Source organism: Gopherus evgoodei, chromosome 12 (assembly GCF_007399415.2).
Source record: "Gopherus evgoodei ecotype Sinaloan lineage chromosome 12, rGopEvg1_v1.p, whole genome shotgun sequence".
NCBI lineage: Eukaryota > Metazoa > Chordata > Testudines > Testudinidae > Gopherus > Gopherus evgoodei.
In genome coordinates, this window is record NC_044333.1 from 41,209,876 (window position 1) to 41,228,391 (window position 18,516).

The 18,516-nt window shown below is 47.9% G+C and overlaps 1 protein-coding gene across 6 annotated transcripts in view; it reads left to right on the forward strand.

Annotated features, from left to right (window-relative positions):
- The window catches only part of TANGO6 (transport and golgi organization 6 homolog), a 92,598-nt gene that overhangs the window by 13,039 nt on the left and 61,043 nt on the right, over positions 1 to 18,516 (forward strand). For 5 of the 6 annotated variants that reach the window (XM_030581294.1, XM_030581297.1, XM_030581298.1 and 2 more), the window contains exons 3-9: positions 50 to 148; positions 518 to 634; positions 4,533 to 4,683; positions 5,623 to 5,750; positions 7,648 to 7,810; positions 11,455 to 11,537; positions 17,169 to 17,281. In XM_030581294.1, coding sequence (XP_030437154.1) covers positions 50 to 148; positions 518 to 634; positions 4,533 to 4,683; positions 5,623 to 5,750; positions 7,648 to 7,810; positions 11,455 to 11,537; positions 17,169 to 17,281 — 854 coding nt within the window. The remainder of the gene's footprint in view (positions 1 to 49; positions 149 to 517; positions 635 to 4,532; positions 4,684 to 5,622; positions 5,751 to 7,647; positions 7,811 to 11,454; positions 11,538 to 17,168; positions 17,282 to 18,516) is intronic. The other variant, XM_030581296.1, reaches the window with a different exon arrangement.

The window sequence follows — 18,516 nt, forward strand, 5'->3', positions numbered from 1 at the left end:
CTCAGGCCTTTGTCCCGCAAAGTCTCATATGTATCTCACTGTCTCTTAGCTCCTCCAGTTCAGAAACTCTCATCTCAAAAGCTCATCTTGGGTCTCTGAGAGCCGCAAACTGCTTGCACCAAATGTACATACACCATCTGTCCGGAAGGCAAGTAATCACTGCATTCGGTGTAATAAACAGGATAGACCCCACTCTGATGGACTTCTGCCTGCATTGCTTTTACTCTTGCAGGGTTGTTTTGTGTGTTTATTCTTTGTGTGTGTGTGGCAGTTCCCGGGTAGCAGTTGTTCCTGAACAGTTTTTGTTTATATTTGCCTTGACTAAAAAACACCCTGTGTCAAAAAGAATTTAGAATGGTCTCTAGATGCCCACCTGGATATTTCCCAATCAACGTCTTATAAGTTGCTAATGGTCCAGTAGAGGGAGCCAGAACCTAGCGAAATACCTACCCTATGCTGCTTTACTGTTTGCCTGCACTGTATTAATATTCCAGCACAGAGACCTGGTATTTTTCAGGGCCTTACAGAAGAGCAGCGAACCCACTGCAGGGAGGCCTTGAAGAGTGTCTTGGATCGAGTCTACCAACCCCTAGTGGTCCGGGAACTGCTTGTTCTCCAGGGTGGATCCAAACAGGTACCGAGGCTGCCAACTGGTTCTGTAGCTGGGCAGGGGAAGGGAATCTGACTCGTGAGGCTGTCTTCAGTGCCTGCGCCTTTCAGTGGTACAGGAGCTGGAATATGATATGCTAGAGCAGGGCTGGGCAGACTTTTCGGCCTGAGGGCCACATCTGGGTATGGAAATTGTATGATGGGCCATGAATGCTCACAAAATTGGGAGTTGTGGTGCAGGAGGGGGTGAGGACTCTGACTGGGGCTGCAGACTCTGGGATGGGGCCAGAAATGAGGAGTTCAGGGTGTGGGAGGGGGCTCTGGGCTGGGGGTTGGAGTATGGGGGGTGGGAGGAGGGCTTCTGCTGGGGTTGCAGGCTCTGGGATGGGGCTGGGGATGAGTGGTTTGGGGTGCAGGAGGATGCTTGAGGCTGGGACCAAGGGGTTCGGAGGGCAGGAGAGTGATCAGGGCTGGAGCAGGGGGATGGGTCAGGGGTGCAGGCTCCAGGCGGTGCTTATCTCAAGCAGCCCCTCTGGCTTCTACATGTAGGGGCAGCCAGGTTACTCTGCACACTGCCCTGTCCACAGGTGCTGCCCCTGCAGATCCCATTGGCTGTAGCTCCTAGGCAGTGGGAGTTACAGAACTAGCACTTAAGGCTGGGGCAGTGTGCGGAGCCCCCTGGCTGCCCCTACATGTAGGATTTGAATGGGGGACATGCTGCTGCTTCTGGGAACCATGGCATGTGCAGAGTGAGGCAAGCCCCCAACCCCGCTCCCCAATGGGACCTCGAGGGCCGGATTAAAAGTCTGACGTGCCAGATGTGGCTCCTGGACTGTAGTTTGCCCACCCCTGTGCTAGAGCATTAAACTGTGATTTCCTAGCTACCTGTCTGACTAGTGGGATGAAGATATGGGGCTTGGAATTTGCTGCAGAGACTTGCATTTGGAAGCTTTGTTTTATTTTCACTCAAGCTACATACTAGGAGTGAATCTGTTTTCTTGAAAACATAATAGAAGCACAGAAGCGTGTTCCCTAGAGAAGATGGTGCCATGGATCCATCCTTGCTGTGTTGCTTCACCAAGTATAATGCTGTGTCAGCAGGGATGAATCTGGCTCATTGTGGTGGTTTATATGCTTCCTGACAAACCAGCTGAATTTGTGCTAAATACGCACTGACGGCTACTTCTCCACTCTGAGATTGGCTGGGCTATTTGTCCTAGAAACTTGGCTATCTTACTAGTCATGAATAATGCAAAAATATGTTAATAAAACATTATGGATTAGACTATAAATGCGCAAAAATCAGCAAAATTGTGGCTCCTACAGCAGCAGTGATTCTGTCACACTGAACATACATGTTTATGGCATAAAATAGTAATAAAAATCCTACTTGTGATGCCTGCAATAAAGCAGAATTGCTGTGAGAGCCATAACTTGAATAAGTTAATTTTTGTGCATTTACCCTTGCAGCTAGGATACAGAGCTTGTCAATTCCACAAACTGACTACAGCACCACACTTCCTTCTTTGCAAAAAAATTGTTCAGTGAAACACCTTGTACGCCTTGGGTGCTCTATGAATAGTAAATAGGAGTTCCTGCCAATGCTTTGTTCATCGGGTTAGGGGTGCTTTGCCCTAGAACTCCTCGGAGTTTGTGTATATACCATTGGCTTCCGACAAAGCCATTACAGCACCAGTTCGGTTTGTATTCTATCAAGCTTCAACATGACTGTCCTTCTGGTGAAGTGTCTTGTCCTGTAACTTTCCTATGTCACTCTGGCAAAACAGACATTGCTTTCTCTTCAGACTGTGTGGCACTAACTTGAGCAAATATCCAATTCCTGATTTCAATCTGTACAGGACCTCTGGGAAAAGACTGTTATTTGGCTTTAAATGAACAGAGGCATTGCAGCTAGATGCATGTCTTTCCTCCATGTAGCAATTTAAACTAGGCCATGTTTCAGGGTGCTCTGTGGGGCTGTAAACTGGGAGAACCAGGGGAATTCAGCACACTGAGGCCAGGTCCACACTACAGCGTTAAATCGATTTAAACAGCGTTAAATCGATTTAACGCTGTAACCGTCCACACTACAAAGCACTTAAAATCGATTTTAAGGGGTCTTAAAATCGATTTCTGTACTCCAGCTAAACGAAAGGAGTAACCCTAAAATCGATATTACTAAATCGATTTAGGGTTAGTGTGGACGGATATCGAAGTTATTGGTCCTATTCTTTTACTGAGCTACCCAGAGTGCACCGCTCCGGAAATCGATGGTACCCTGGGACCATGGACGCACACCACCGAAGTAATGTGCCCTAGTGTGGACGCGTAAAATCGATTTTATAAAACCTGTTTTATAAAATCGATTTTACTAATATCGATTTAAAGCTGTAGTGTGGACATAGGCTGAGAACAATGTTGCTGTCAGGAATTCAGTGTACCACATCTGGTGAAACGAGAAATCTGAGTCTTGGCCTACGTCCACACTCTGGGTAACTCAGTAAAAGAATAGGACCAATAACTTCGATATCCGTCCACACTAACCCTAAATCGATTTAGTAATATCGATTTTAGGTTTACTCCTTTCGTTTAGCTGGAGTACAGAAATTGATTTTAAGACCCCTTAAAATTGATTTTAAGTGCCTTGTAGTGTGGACGGTTACAGCGTTAAATCGATTTAACGCTGTAGTGTAGACCTGGCCTTGGTCTTAAAAGACTAATGCACGGCACAGTATTGCCCCTAAATTGGAATTGTGTGTTCAGAAACGCTTGGCTTATACTGCTAGATTTACCGGCAAGGAGAATATTAGATTTTCCTTTTAAGAATCTTTATGGAGTTCTTTAAATACACTTTCTAATTGCTTTTCTGTATAGTGTCAGCAGTATTCTTGTGCTCTAACTGTGTAGTGTTACGCTGATCCATCTATTTAAGTTTGTTTATCAAAGTTGATAAATTTGAGCTGCGTCTGTTTTCACTTAGCACTGCAGGCTTAAAGGGAAGGCAGCAGCTCATTAAAGAAAGCTGCTGTCCAGGATGGAGGTTGCTCCTCTCCCTCTGGAGTGGTTAAAGCAACATGAAAGAACAGTCCGTTGAAGGATTCGGGGTGTCAGATCTCATTAAATAAAGCAGCTGGACATTTCTGATCAGTTCTGACCTGGGTTGCCAGTAGCCTTGAATCTGATTCGTTCTTATTTGATCTTTCTTCTTCCATAAATACTCTATGTGTTTAATGTAGCTGTTTAACATGGAAGTGAGGGCTGCCTTGTAAAGAGAAAGGTGAGAGAATCCCCCGAGCTACTTTCTCAGTAAAGCAAACATACACCTGCCTTTTCCACTATTGATATGGCAGCTGACAGCAAACGCTGTCCATGCAGACTGCATGATTTCTAGGATTGCACACTCTAGATGGCACTTCCATTTCTACTGGAACAGCATCTGTCCTAGTACTGAGGCACACTGGGGTTGTGTTTCTTTTCTTGACCACATAACCTATAGTTTGTATTGTCTGTCTTCTTAGCACAGTTGCTTTATTACTGTGCCCAGCAGTCACTGGAGTTGGTCTTGCTCTCCTCTTGAATGCAATGAGCCCTGAATCATACTGAGAACCCCCTGTGTGTATCACTGGTAGTGAGAGAGTCAAAGCTGATGTGTAACGCCAGGAGACTGTAATTTAGGGAAAGAAATCCCTGCATGGAGGAGAGGCTCCTGGGATACTCAGCCCACCTAATTAAACCCTAATTATTTTGGTGCCATTAGGTGGTGAAGTGATTTATAGAAAATTCCCCTCTGTGTTGTGTTCCTGCCATCACATACAGATCAAAGCCCTACAGAACAGAGAGCATGTAGTTTTGCACATCTGTGAGTGCTGGCACCATTCTCTAAAGAAAATACATTTCCAATCCCCCTCTTCGTATCCTTTCAGGGCCTGCAGTTCCCTGGACAAGAGGTGAAGCAGCCGCTTGCCCAAGCCCCAGCTTGGCTTCGGCGTCTCTGCGGACAGCTGCTCTCAGAGAGGCTGATGAGACCCAGTGGGGTTCAGGCTGTTGTCCGGGGCATCATGGAGGGAGCAGGAAGTAAGTGTGTTGCTCAGACACTGTCATTTCTGGTTCACAGATTATGAGTGAAACGAGACTTCCAGAGTGGGTCAGAGATCTTCCCATCCGATGAAATAACAAGCTGGAATAGCATTATGGGGACCCTCCCATAAGAGATTTCCTCTTATTAGACTAACTTACACACACACACACACACACACGCACGAGTTATAATTGCTTCTGGTCTTAAAAAGGGAGTACCGAGCTCCTGAACTTCAAGATTCCTTTTGTCAGGGTGCGTTGTTACATTTCTGGGTTCTGGGACTGGAAACGTCTACAGTTATTGACAAAATATAAATAAAATGACAAAACCTAGAGCAGAAATAACTGTGTATATGAAATGCCAGTTCCTTGCTCTTGTGAAGAGTAAGTTTGTGTTTAAAGATCTGTATTATTGATTTTTTTATTAGCGCTTATTTCTGTAAAGGGCATTGGTGCACGGGAGCAGTGCTCTGTGTTAGTAAATCATAATGATCTGGAGAGGAGTGAGGTCGATTCCACACCCAATAGGGTTTGGGATCTCAAGGCCTGCCAGTTAGCTCAGGAAGGGGTTTCTCACCAAGACTAGGTGAACATGACATCAGGGACTTGTGTTCCATAGCCTGCACTCCCAGAACCCTGGCTAGGGTGGTCAGAGTCTTGTGCTGTGCTCTCTGAGAGGGTCTTGAGATCAGCACCTGCCTTTAGTGCTTGGCTGTTATGCTTGTGGGTGGGAATTGGCTGCTGGAGTCCAAGGCCTTTGATAACACATTGTTCCCTTTCTCCAAAGCAGCAGGGCAGTCACCTGAAAAACACCTGTGCTGAGGAGATTGTTAAAAACAAAAATCGGACTTTTAGCCTTAAGTGTCTCGCTTTAGGAAAAAACCTGGGAAAGCCCAAGTCTAATGGGGTCTGTGTCCTGCTCTCCTTTGCTTTCAGCTGGTGGCAGCGGCGCTGAAGCAGCAGCTGCAGATTGGAGAAAGTGTGACATGGTTGCTAGGATCTTGGCCTCCTGTCCTCAGCAATCTCTGTCCCTGGAGGATTACTATCGACAGGTGTGCCCACAGGTATGCCCTTCACTCCCCATTCTCACTAGAGCATGCCTGCAGTGCCTATGAGCAGGGGATTATGTGCTTAGCCCATGGTCCCTCAGTATGAAATACCATTGCCTCCCTAACTAGGGGATAGCGTGCGGCATGGTATTGTTGTGAGTGTGATCCAGTACAGAACTAGAGCCGAACTGGAGAAGATTTGACTGGGGATCTGTAAACAGGAGAAATTCCCACCCTGCCATGTGTGTACACACCATAGATCATCTAAACCAGGGGTCAGCAACTGTTCAGAAGTCGTGCCGAGTCTTCATTTATTCACTCTGATTTAAGGTTTTGCGTCCCAGTCATACATTTTAACATTTTTAGAAGGGCTCTTTCTATAAGTCTATAATACAGAACTAAGCTATTGTTGTATGTCAAGTAAATAAGGTTTTTAAAATGTTTAAGAAGCTTCATTTAAAATTAAATTAAAATGCAGAGCCCCCCCCGGACTGGTGGCCAGGACCCGGGCAGTGTGAGTGCCACTGAAAATCAGCCTGTGTGCCGCCTTCAGCAGGTGTGCCATAGGTTGCCTAGCCCTGATCTAAACTTATCCCCTTTCCAGGATTTGGCTTTATGTGCTCCTTAAATAACCAAAGTAATAAAAAAACATGAGCTTCAGCTTTCACCTTTCAGGAACTCTTCTGTCTTAGCTCCTAGTTCCCTCCGTCAGAGGGCTGGTTTACACTACAGGGGAAAATCAATCTCAGATATGCAACTTCAGCTATGTGAATAACATAGCTGAAGTCGAAGTATCTAAGATCGAATTACTCACCGTCCTCACGGCGCGGGATCGATGTCCGTGGCTCCCCATGTCGACTCCGCAACTACGTTGGGGTTGGTGGAGTTCCGGAATCGATACAAGCCCATTCGGGGATCGATATATCGTGTCTAGATGAGACGCAATATATCGATCCCCGAGCAATCGATTGCTACCCGCCGATATGGCAGGTAGTGAAGACGTAGCCCTAGAGAAACTCCAAATTACTGCCCGTCTTACAGCCTTGGAGCTAATGAGATCCACCTGCTAGCATAAGTTAGCAATAATTACCCTGCATTTTATGTGCAGTTCTAGCTCTGACCATGGGGTAACCCAACAGAGGAGCCCCACACTCCAGTATAGGGGAGAACATGTGGCTCGGTTACAGGCTCTTTCTGTCCTAGGCTGATAGGCATTTGTTTTAGCTGATAAGTCAAACGATTTCTCTTTTACTTTTACTGTGTCCTCCTGAGCATTTCTCTTGCTGATCACTGTCCATGGGCCATTGTGTTTCCTTGATGACATGTCTTCAACATGAGTATCCTAGCTGGCCAAACTGCCTTCTCTCTTTGTGACTCACATGCTCTTCTTGTATCTTCTTTCATTTAAGGGTCTCAAATCCCTTTGTAAATGTGTATTAAACCTTAAACAAGCCTGTGAAGCATTACCCCACTTCAGAGGGTAAGCTGATGTGCAGAGAGTTTAGGAGATCTGTCCAAGACTGTACAGTCAGGAAATAGTCTGGAATAGACCCCTGGAGCCTGATGCCTTCTCACTAGGCAACGCTGCCCAAGCTATGAAAAGTTACTAGAATTTAAGAAATGCTCCCCCATGGAGCTCTTGCTTCTTCTCAGCCCTTGCCCCCAAAATTGCTGCAGGTGTTGGTGTTCTAGCTCATCTCAGAAAAATTCCCATATTTCCTCCCCCACTCTTCACGGCAGCACATACTGTGGAGGAGCCCTGCCTCTGCCAGACTCATAGCTGAGATGCCTCCTCATGCATTGCGCTCAGTTGAATTGAAGTTAATAGGGCTCCTCATTCTCATTTGTTGGCTAGAAGTTAGCTGCTCTCTTTGTTTCTTGACCTGTGTTGTATGTGTAATTTACATTCCAGATTCTAGACTTACTGCATATTCAGGAGAAGTTGACAACACACCAGTTCCAGAGAGTTGCCACCACGGCTCTTCTAACCATGGCCAGAGAACATCCTCAGCTGGCAGTGAAATATTTGCTCCATCCCATGCTAGCACCACTTCTCCAATGCTGGGATATGGCAGGTAACGGTCCATCTCTCTTGGTCATGTGATCCTGTAACATATCAGGCAAAACCTCTCCCTTGAAAAGGGAAGATGAGTTTCTCTTTCTGTCATGCATCTGTGGGCTTATTGCCCTGAAGCAAATCCCATGGAGTAATCTCTGCAGATCCAGGGTCCTGGTCCTTCCATCAAGGGTTCCTCTTGATTGGCTAGCTGGCTGCTCAGTGTCTAGGCTCAAACTGGAACATATAGAAAGAGGCATTGGTCCAGGAACACTTTGTTTTTATAGCCTGCCCAGACCTCTGCCTCTTTGTGGTTGTGCTGCTTAAGGAACAGCTGGGTGGATTGTACTTGAGACACGCGTCTCAGATTCTAATTCCACCCCATGATAGCTACATATGTTCCATTCTTAAGAGGTTTGAGGAATGACTTCCTTCTCTGAAATCAGTGCACAGAAATCAGTCCCCTTCGTGCATGGAGGCCTGGTTTTCGCTGTGGGAAGTGGTGTGAGGAGAGAAGTCTGTTTCTAGTGTGGCAGTGCTAGTGAGACGGATGGTACCTTCCTGTGCTAAGTCACCTGCTATCAGAGGCTACATGATGTTCTGCAGTGCTTTATTCAATCTCTACCACACTGTTAAATGACTCACGGGGCAGGGCTTCTGCTACTTCTGAAGTCTGAGGTGGTGTTGAGCCGTCAGTGGCAGGTTTCTGGTGGCCACCCTTCCTCCCAGCTGCTGGGGAGTGTGTTGTCAGCCTCTGAGCAAGCAGGAAAGCTTCTCCAATTTACATATTCTGACATATGTTTTTATAGGTTGCCCAAAACAAAGCGCATAACTCATAGTAACCCTTGCAAACAATCAATTTTCCTGTCATCAGCAAGCAGCTCCTAGCCTGACATCAGCAAAACCTCATAATCAGGAACACCTGGATCAGGGATCTCCAACTTCTTTACGCCCAAGATCACTTTTTGAATTTAAGGGCAACCCAGGATCTGCCCTGCTCTTTCCCCAAAGCCCAGCTCACTCCATTCCCCCCTCTTTCTATTGCTTGCTCTCCCCCACCCTCTCTCACTTTCACCGGGCTGGGGATGGGGGTTGGGGTTTGGGAGGGCGTGCGGGCTCTGAGCTGGGGCAAGAGGTTCGCAGTGTGGGAGGAGGCTCTGGGCTGAGCCTTGGGCAGGGAGTTGGGGTGCAGGAGGGGGTGAGGAGTGCAAGCTCTAGGTGGGTATTTGTATGCAAGGTGGGGCTTTGAGATGGGGCAGGGTGCTGGGGTACAGGAGGGGGTACAGGGTGCTGGCTCTGAAAAGGGGGTCAGGGCTGGGGCAGGGGGTTCAGGGTGCAGGAGGGGGTGAAGGGTGCTGGCTCCAGGAGGGGAATCAGGGCTGGGGGTTAGAATTCAGCCTCCCACTGGGCGGCACTTACCGCAGGCAGCTCCCAGTTGGAAGTGCAGCAAGGCTAAGGCAGGCTCCCTGCTTGCCTCGGCCCCACGCTGCTTTCGGAAGCATAGGGTTACCAGATAGCAACTGTGAAAAAACGGGATGGGGGTGGGGGTTAATAGGCGCCTATATAAGAGAGAGACCCAAAAAAACAGAACTGTCCCTTTAAAAACGGAACATCTGGTCACCCTATGGAAGGGGCCAATGCATCTCTGCAGCCCCCGCGAGGGTGGGGTGCAGGGGGCATGTGGCTCTGCGTGCTGACCCTCTCTGCAGGCACTGTCTCTAAACCTCCCATTGGCCACAGTTCCCCGTTCTTGGCCAATGGGAGCTGCAGAGGGGGTGGTGCTTGTAGGCAGGCAGCAGTGCGCAGAGACCATTGTGCCCCCCCCCAGGGCTGCAGGGGCATGCTGGCTGCTATTGGGAGCAGCGTGGTGCCGTGGCAGGCAGGGAGCCTGCCTTAGTGGCAGTCCTGCTATACCACTGGAGATAACAAATCAACTGGGAGAGTCCCCAGTATCGACCAGTCAATCGCGATCGACGGGTTGCTGACCACTGCCCTAGATCTGTTGCCAGCTGTTCACACTTTAACCCATTCTCATGGTTCTTCCAAGTTTTACTTTTGATCCTTATCAGCAAAACTGCCGCTGCAGCTATTTTGTATGCTTATACAACACCCAAGTTATTCTTGACTACGAGATATTCTCACTTCCAATTAATGATGGCTGAGTGCACAAAATTGCTGTGGTTTTGTCAGTCAGTGTCTCTTGTAACATCGCCATCACTGAAATGGGAAATAAATTTACATTACATACTTACCCATGGATCCTCCCCCTGGCCCTTGTTAGACTCTGATGGAGTCTCAAACAGGCTCTGGCTTGCAGCATAACTGAATCCCCTAGTTGTATGTCCCCAATTCCTCCCCTTCCTCCTCCCCATCCTCGCTTTTCAGGCTAGAGGCCTATGGCTTGGCTCCTTGGAAGTGTCCATGGTGGTGTGCAGGGTGCTGTTGGTGTCTCCACCAAGTATGGCATGTGGCTCTTTGTAAAAGTGGCAGGTCTGTAGTTTGACACTGGATCAACTGTTGGCCTCCCTGGTCTTCTGGTATGCTTGCCACAGTGCCTTCGCTTTCATGTGTCGCTGCTGCTGGTTCTTTCTGCATCCCTGTGCAATCTGCTCGTAGATGTTGATATTTCTATGGCTGGTCCACAGCAGTGCCTGCACAGGCTCAGGGGATCCAATATCTCCTGTCTGCTCCAGGCTGGAGCATGTAAGCAAGACACAAGAAGTAATTCTTCCCCAAAAAAGGTTGTTGCAAGGAGGAGAGAGAGAAATTATTCTCCTTAACCTCTGAGGATAGGACAAGAAGCAATGGGCTTAAATTGCAGCAAGGGAGGTTTAGGTTGGACATTAGGAAAGCTACTTATTGGAGTTGTTAATCACTGGAATAAATTGCCTAGGGAGGTTGTGGAATCTCAGGGATGGTCTAGATAATACTTAGTCCTGCCATGAGTGCAGGGGGCTGGACTAGACGATCTTTCGAGTCCCTTCCTATCCTGTGATTCTATGTGTGGAGCATGTAGCCATCATGATCAGCTGGGCAGTTGCATGCAATAATGGAGAGTTGCTAGGTGTGCTCACCATTCTGGGCAATCAGGAAAAGGCATTTCAAGAATTTGCAGGGCTTTAAAGAGGAGGGTGGGGGGCCCTCCCGTCTGCATGACCCCTGGGCAGTGGAGTTCACAACTTAGACCAGAGAGGTCAGTGTTGGGCATTGTGGGATAGCTGCTGGAGGACTGTTAGGGTCAACATAGGTAGCGCAGTGTTTACGCTCATGCTGAATCAGCCTCAACATGGCTCAATACCACTCGGGGAGGTGGTGTTACTATGTCAGTGTCATGGAGCGCTTACATTAATTGGAGACCAATTTAAGTGTAGACACGTGTGCAGCTAGATCAAGATGGCTTATGTCAGCCTAACTTTGTAGAATAGACCTGGGGACTGCTGTTTTCACCCTTAACTCTTCACTTCCTTCCATCTATTATTCTATAACCTATTTGCACATGTATGTTCCAGTGCTGCTCTATTAAACTGCTTTGGGTACTGTAGCAATGTGCCAAGATGGTGTCACACTCCTGCTCCTGAAGGCTGTGTAGTGAAGGTGCATGTGGCAGCAGAGTTTTGATACTCATTTTCTGTTTTCTTTTCTTTTTCTTTTTTCTTTTTTAAGAGGTGGCAATGGAAGACTTACCTGCAGGGACTGTGCTGGTGAAAGAGGCAGAGCTCAGCCGCTGCGTGGAAGATGTGTTCAAGGTACAGTATTTAATTTGGATTTCTAATATGTGTAGTTGTTGTCTGAGGATTGAAGAGAAAACTGTCTGTCAGGAGTCAGTCTTCATGTCTGGGACCTGCTGAGCCACTTAGATGAATATTCTAAACTATAAAAGAGAACAAAATCTCCAGTGCAGCCTGAATGCTGAAATAAGGTGGAGTCATGGTCCCTTCTGGGAATGGTGCCCCAAGGGAGGAGTGTTTTTAGTGCCTCCCCTCCATTTGTTAAACTTTTGAATACCTTATGTTTTTTGCATTTGTAGCCCATTTCATGACTTTGATGCACTAGTTGAATGCATGATTTACCCCTTTCATTGTAAGATGATAATTTGCACGCTAGGATCTGTAAAGCTGTATTTATTCATGCCATATATAAACAAATAAAAAATGGTTTCCTCTAAGCTTAGAGAAACATTTTACTTTTCAGAGTAACTGAAATGTACTAACATCAAGAGATTGAACTGTGCACCAGTATTGAGTGGACCAATATTAAATAGTGTTACAGTAGGTGACAGCCTTAGAATGTTAACCCTTTGTTGTTCTGTTTCAGATATTGTCCTATCATATTTGCCCCTTGCTGCAAACTAGATTGCAACTGAGCTTTTTGCTTCTTATACTGAGCTCCTGAAGGAGGAAAACGGACAGTATTAGGGAGAGCAAAAGTCTGTGTTCAGCAGTCTTAGAAAGTCATCAGACATTACGTGTTAAGCCTGGCAAAAGGAGTAACAGTATTTTTTGTTGCGTAGATAGAGGTTCGATAGATATCTCAGACATCTCATTAAACAGGTCCTTTATTGGTCACGACTTACACTCCTCAAGTCTTAAAACACATGTACACTTTCACAATTACGCACTAAAACAAGGTTTACAATATTGCAACTGGGCTGTCACTTAACTTCAGTTCATTCTTATATCTCACTGACTGACTGGCGCCGCCCTGCCCCTTAGATACCCACGAGGACATGGCTGACAACGTTCTAGGAGGTTCGAGCAAAATATAGTTCTCAAAGCCTGGAAGGTTCCATGAGATTCTACAACGGTCTAGAACATTCTAGGAAGTTAGTGAAAAATGAATCCATATACGGAATACCTGAAACATTCTATTTTAAATGTTTTATTTTCCCTTTTGCCACTAACAACAAAAACAGCACCCCGAGCCCAGCACCCCCTAAGCTGTCACCTGGGTTACCTGCCCCTAAATCTAGCCTTGCCTTCTGGCCCTAAAATCTATGAAAAAAGATCTGCCGTGAAAGTAGTTCCAAAAACACAGAAGTGAATCACTTTAAACTCCATCTAAAGCTTCATTCTAACTGCTGGGAGCAATCTCCGTTTATATTGTGTCTTTGTCAAGCTGAAATCTGTCAGGGGTTTCCCAGTTTTAACCTTCCCGGAAGAGGGCTAACAGATTTTAATTCCCACAAAACCTAGCTTTTACCATCCATGCTTATCTCATGCTTGGCAGGAAACACGTTTGGGTGTAATTCCTCTCTTTTGTGATGCATTCCTTCCATCTGGGGTAGTACCTCTCAAAACACTGAAGGAATAGTGAGAAAGAAACATGAAGTTCTCTTCACCTCTGCTACTGTCAATACGTTTTCTCTTGATGACAGAAGTCAGAGAATGGGGGGAGGTCAATAGTATAGTGCTTTCTGGATTCCTGATCCCATTGGATTCCCTTGGAGCAATTCTGTAACATCCTCATTGTAAGTATGATGCTGTCCCATGTGCAAAGGAAAAAAGTAATAGCTTAATTCTAAATTTAAATTCAACTGTGAAGCAATGGACAGGGACCCTCATCTTACTCTGCAACATGTGGATTCCTCTGTGTTGTGTAATTTCAGCACTGCAGACAGGACCGGCACCAGCAAACGAAGTACGTGCTTGGGGTGGCACAATTCCAGGGGCGGCAAAAAAACTTAGAGCCGGCCCTGACTGCAGACAAGTAACCTGGTCATCAGTCATCACCCATTTTTCAGCATCTTTTCCAAGCAGTGTAATTGACTAGTGTGCTTTCAAGACCAACTGCTGCATGGTGTAGATCAAGAGGAGGAGAATGAGCTGGCCAAAATTAATGGTGATTAGGCCAAATGCTACCAAAGCTCACTGAAACACGATGGTTTTCCTGCTCCAAAGCACAGGGGGCACTCTGGTTCAGGTTATAAGAGATGGGGGAGCAGGCAAAATCAAGAGGACAGGAAAATTGATGGAACCATGAGCTTCCTACCCTAATGGGCCTGTCACTGTCAGCTTTTGCCAATAACTGACTGTCTTTAATGTTAATGCAGAAATCTCAGCTGGCAGGGAGGTTAGTGCAGACTCAGTGTCTTATGTGGCACTCCTCCCAACAATGATTGATTGTTCTTGAAGCTGCTGCTAGAAAACTGCTCAATGGAATTGATTGCCTCTTAACTGAAAAGCCACTGTGATGAATGCTATCCGAGGGATTCAGATGGGGTTTTTGGAGCGCTGGTGGCTTTGGGCGTGGTGGTCTGTAATGCAGGTCTCAGGGCTATGGCTGTGGAGAGGGACTAACCTTCCCTTGTGGTGTTCTCTTAGGTTGTTAAAGGTAAACCGCATCCATTGGCGCAGAACTATGTCCAGATATCTGATGTGGTGAGAGAGGCTTGGGCAGGTATCTTACTGTCTTCATCCCCTCTTCCCACATGTCACATCTGCCCAATGAAATGCTATAGAGAGGGTAAAAGGAGCAAATGGCCATGTTGCCAGAAGCCTGAGTTGCAGCCTGCACAGTCTAAGTATGCAGAGCAGTGCTTGGATCGAGATGGAGCATTCCGTGCTGAGACCTGTCTTTGATGAAGACAGTACCATAGCCATATTAATGGTGAGAGAGGCAGCAGTGTAGAGCCCCCTGGTTGGTGTAGGAAGGTGTGGAACAGGAAAGCCCTAGTGGCTCAGTGCTTGATCCTCTGCTGTGACCACAACAGCAGATGGCCTCTTTGGGTCTAGCAGAAAACAAGATTCAGACCCATCTCAGACTGCTACCAGTCTGCAGTGAGCCAGCTCTGAGGCTTAGCCATGTGTCCTATCAGGGGAACCTGCTCTCTTGTGAATCCCAAGCTCCGGGCTAGAAGGGGAATGTCTGGAGCAATGGAGTTTAACTGCAAGAAGCTAGTGATCGGATCTTTGGCAGAAGCTGTGGCAGTCTGAGCTTTTAAACCAGGGGTGGGCAAACTATGGGACAGATCTGCCTCACCAGCTGTTTTAATCCGGCCCTCGAACTCCTGCTGGGGAGCGGGGTCTGGGGCATGCCCTGCTCCGGTGCTCCAGCCGGGGAGCAGGGTTGGGGCCATTCCATGTGGCTCACGGAAGCAGCGGCATGACCCCTTCTGGCTCCTACACGTAGGAGGAGCCAATAGGCTCTGCTCTGCACGCTGCCCACTCCTCCCCCAAGCACTGCTCCCCCAGCTCTCATTGGCCGGGAACCACAGCCAATGGGAGCTGCAGGGGTGGCACCTGCAGACGGGGCAGCATGAAGCGCCACCTGTCCGCACCTCTGCGTAGGAGCCGGAAAAGGGATATGCTGTTGCATCTTGGAGCCGCTTGCAATAATCGCTGCCCGGAGCCTATGCCCTGAGCCTCTCCCTGCTCCCCAGCCCCAGCCCTGATCCCCCTCCCGCCCTCCAAACCCGTCAATCCCCACCCGCAGCACCCTCCTGCACCCCAAACCTTTCATCACCAGCCTCACCCCAGAGACCACACCTCCAACTGGAACCTGCACCTGTTCCCGTGTCCCCAACCCCCTGTCCCAGCCCTGATCCCCATCATCCAGACCCCTTGATCCCAGCCCGGAGCACCCTCTCGCACCCCAAACCCCTATCTCCAGCCCTGCCCCAGAGCCTGCACCCCCAGCTGGAGCCCTCACCCGTACCTCACTCCCTAGCCCCTGGCCTCACCCCAGAGCCTTCACCCCCTCCTGCACCCCAGTCCCAATTTTGTGAGCATTCATGACCGCCATACAATTTCTATTCCCAGATGTGGCCCTTGGGCCAAAAAATTTGCCCACCCCTGTTTTAAATGCTGTGATTGGTGCATCATTTTGGGTAGTAATGATCTGTTATAACTAGCTGGGAGGCAGAGGCCAGTCAGGGGGCTGCTCTGTGGCTGGTGTTCATTATAAAAATGCCTCTGGAGTGCAGGGTGGATCCCTCATTTATGGCACTGTGCTTTAGTCCTGACAGCAGAGGGATTAATAGTGGAGACTTCGGCTTGCAAGCGTGCAGGTTTTTTGCCTCGCAAGTGTCATTTGATGCTAGAGTGGGAATTGCTCCTTGGGGCTTCACCAGGAAGGCTTTGTACACCAAAGATGCTGGATAGGAAGCACAGCTCCACAGGGATTAGCATGGGCAAAACCCTCTGCATCAAAACAATAGGCCAGTATATTATCCAAAGAATCTCCTCCTTCCTCACCTAAGCTGCCCTGTCGCTCTGGGCTGGCATGTTGGATCTGACAGGCAATAGCAACACTTGGAAGTCTGCCCTGAGATTGGAGCAAACCCTGGGAACTGCTTGCCCTCCAGCTGCCAGGGGAATCTGGAGCCGGGAGGAATAGTCTTGTTTAAAGGAACAGTGTCCTCCAATCAGCCAGTTTCCCAGCCTGCTGAGTTGGAGATCATTCAAACAGCTTGCTAACAGGGTCGGTATTTTGTTTGCCTCTTCATGGCATCCTCCGCAGTAAAAACATTTTTAACAAACCCACATACCTGTTAATTTGAAATTTACTGTAAGAAATGTGCACACCCTGAAATTGTAACTCTGTAACTAATCAGAGCTTTTTGTTTCTTGTAGCCTTCTGCACTGGGTGTCCAGAGTTATTGCTATAACCGCAGCCATCTTGTGAGGGTTTTTAGAGAAATAGTTCAAAACAAACCTGTCAGTTGTAAGATTTTTCAGGATCTCTCTCCCTGGGCTTTGGGGCAGGGAAGGGAGATGTGGGGTGATCTGTGTGGCTGGTAACTGGGGGTGCTGCGAGTGGTTATGATGGTATTTGAAATGTATCGGGGTATAGAGCTCTGGGCAGGTGCCTTTTGGAAATAAAAGGAGGGAGGAGAGAGTGTCACTCTGAAGTCTCCTCACAGTGCTGCCTGTCAGCAGCCTGAGTCTCACGGGCCCTCTGCCTTCTCGGATACCTCACTCAGCACATAGCAGCCCAGTTGTCTTTCCGCCTTCGCTTTCGAGGGTCTGATCTGTCCAACAATGGGGATGTGACTCTGGGTATGTTGGTCACTAGGTTTATAAAGACTTGTCTCTTCAAATACTGCAGTCTGTAGTTTTAATCCCCAACCCTGAGTGATAGCTGTCCTGAGTAACTGGCTGTAATAGGCAAATAGCATGAAGCCCTATTGTAGCTAGCTCTGGCAGTTCCTAGATGACTCTGGAGAAGATGGTGCTGATGAAGGCTGCTATCAGTGCTTAATAGCAAACAGGAGTCTGGTGTGATCAAGGGATGTGGACTCAGAATTGGAAGGGCTGGGAGCAGTAACCTGCACCATGTACGTTCAGAAATCAGTCCCTACCAGGCATGCACATGCCTTTCACCTTTCCCTTCCCTTCCTCTGCACTCCAGTCAGACATTTGACCCTTCTGTCTCCATAGGTGTATGTGGTTGGGAATGAGCCCTCTGATGTGTTGCTGGAATCTTTGCAGCCAGCTCTGGGAGTGATTTTCTCTCTCTATTGTTTCACCAAGCAGAACGTGTCTCACTTACGGTAAGTGGCAAAACTCTTCTGCTACTGGTAACATAGTGATAAAGTGCTAATGCCTGGCACACAGCTCTGTATCCTAGAGTGGGGGAATCCTCCCTGCTTGGTGCCCAGCTGTAAAAGACAGAGAAATTAGTGCCTTATTGTTGGGTAGAGATGGAAGTGTCCAGAGGACACTCCTGTGCCGAGCTTGCAGCCCCAAGGAGTTTAGAATCAAACTCACCCCGACTATGAATGTCAGACACACACAGCAGACCAGAACCGCCCCCAGGCTTGCCGTGGTAAGATACAGTGCTCGTCTGGTAGATCAGAAACTAGTACTTTGAAGTGGTGACAAGTCTGCTAGGTGCTAGGGATCAGCCATTAATCAGTTCAGTGTCTGGCCTATGTGGAACTGAGTAGGAAGGAGGGATCATGGTTGCCCAGGGACAGCAGAAAGCTGTGTGTGTGTGAGGCGAGGGTCTTGGCTGGGTGTGGGGTGTTTTTTGTGCAGGTGGGATTTAGGGACAGGGAAAACTTTAAATAAATTCCAGTATATGGACCTGCTTTTGTCATTGTGCTCCACTGGCTGTTTGAAGTAAAGGTCATTTGTTTTCCATTTGAGCTGATTTCCTTCTTCCCGGAGGTGCACAGGACCTGTTCCTTTCCTGGCCATTGTAGCTTTGTAGACACTGAGCTCTTTGTTGAGTTCTTCCACCCCTGGAGTAGCACCAGTACTATGTGGGCAGCATGAGTGCAGACCAGCTGCTGGTGTGTTTGCCACTTTCCTCTCGGCCTGCTCCAAGCAGGGTTGGACAACAGTTTGATAAACACGTTGCCAGGAGGTTTACTCAAGCCCTTCCATCATTACTAATACTGGGAGGGGCACAAAGGTTTTGACGAAAAGCTCTGTGGAGAGACAGCCTTTGCCAGCAGAAAGACATAATTAATAATTTCAAAGGTGCAGGGGCAACCATCGGTAAAGAATGAAAACAACAAACTAAACCAGCTGCAGGGAGAGTGGGGCTTCCAGGGCACTGGATCTTTCCTAGAATTCAGCAAGCGTAACCAAACTGCAGCTGCCCAGCACTGGTCAATCTTCCAGAATCTGGCACCGTCATGAAACAGCTGCTGGAGCTCATCCAGTCATTACTGAGTTACAGGCTATCTGTCACCTCAGTCTCTTCCCAATTTCCTCCTCTGATGCCTTGGCTCAGGAATAGCTCTGTTCACTGAATGGGGCTACAGGCAGGCTTCAGGCA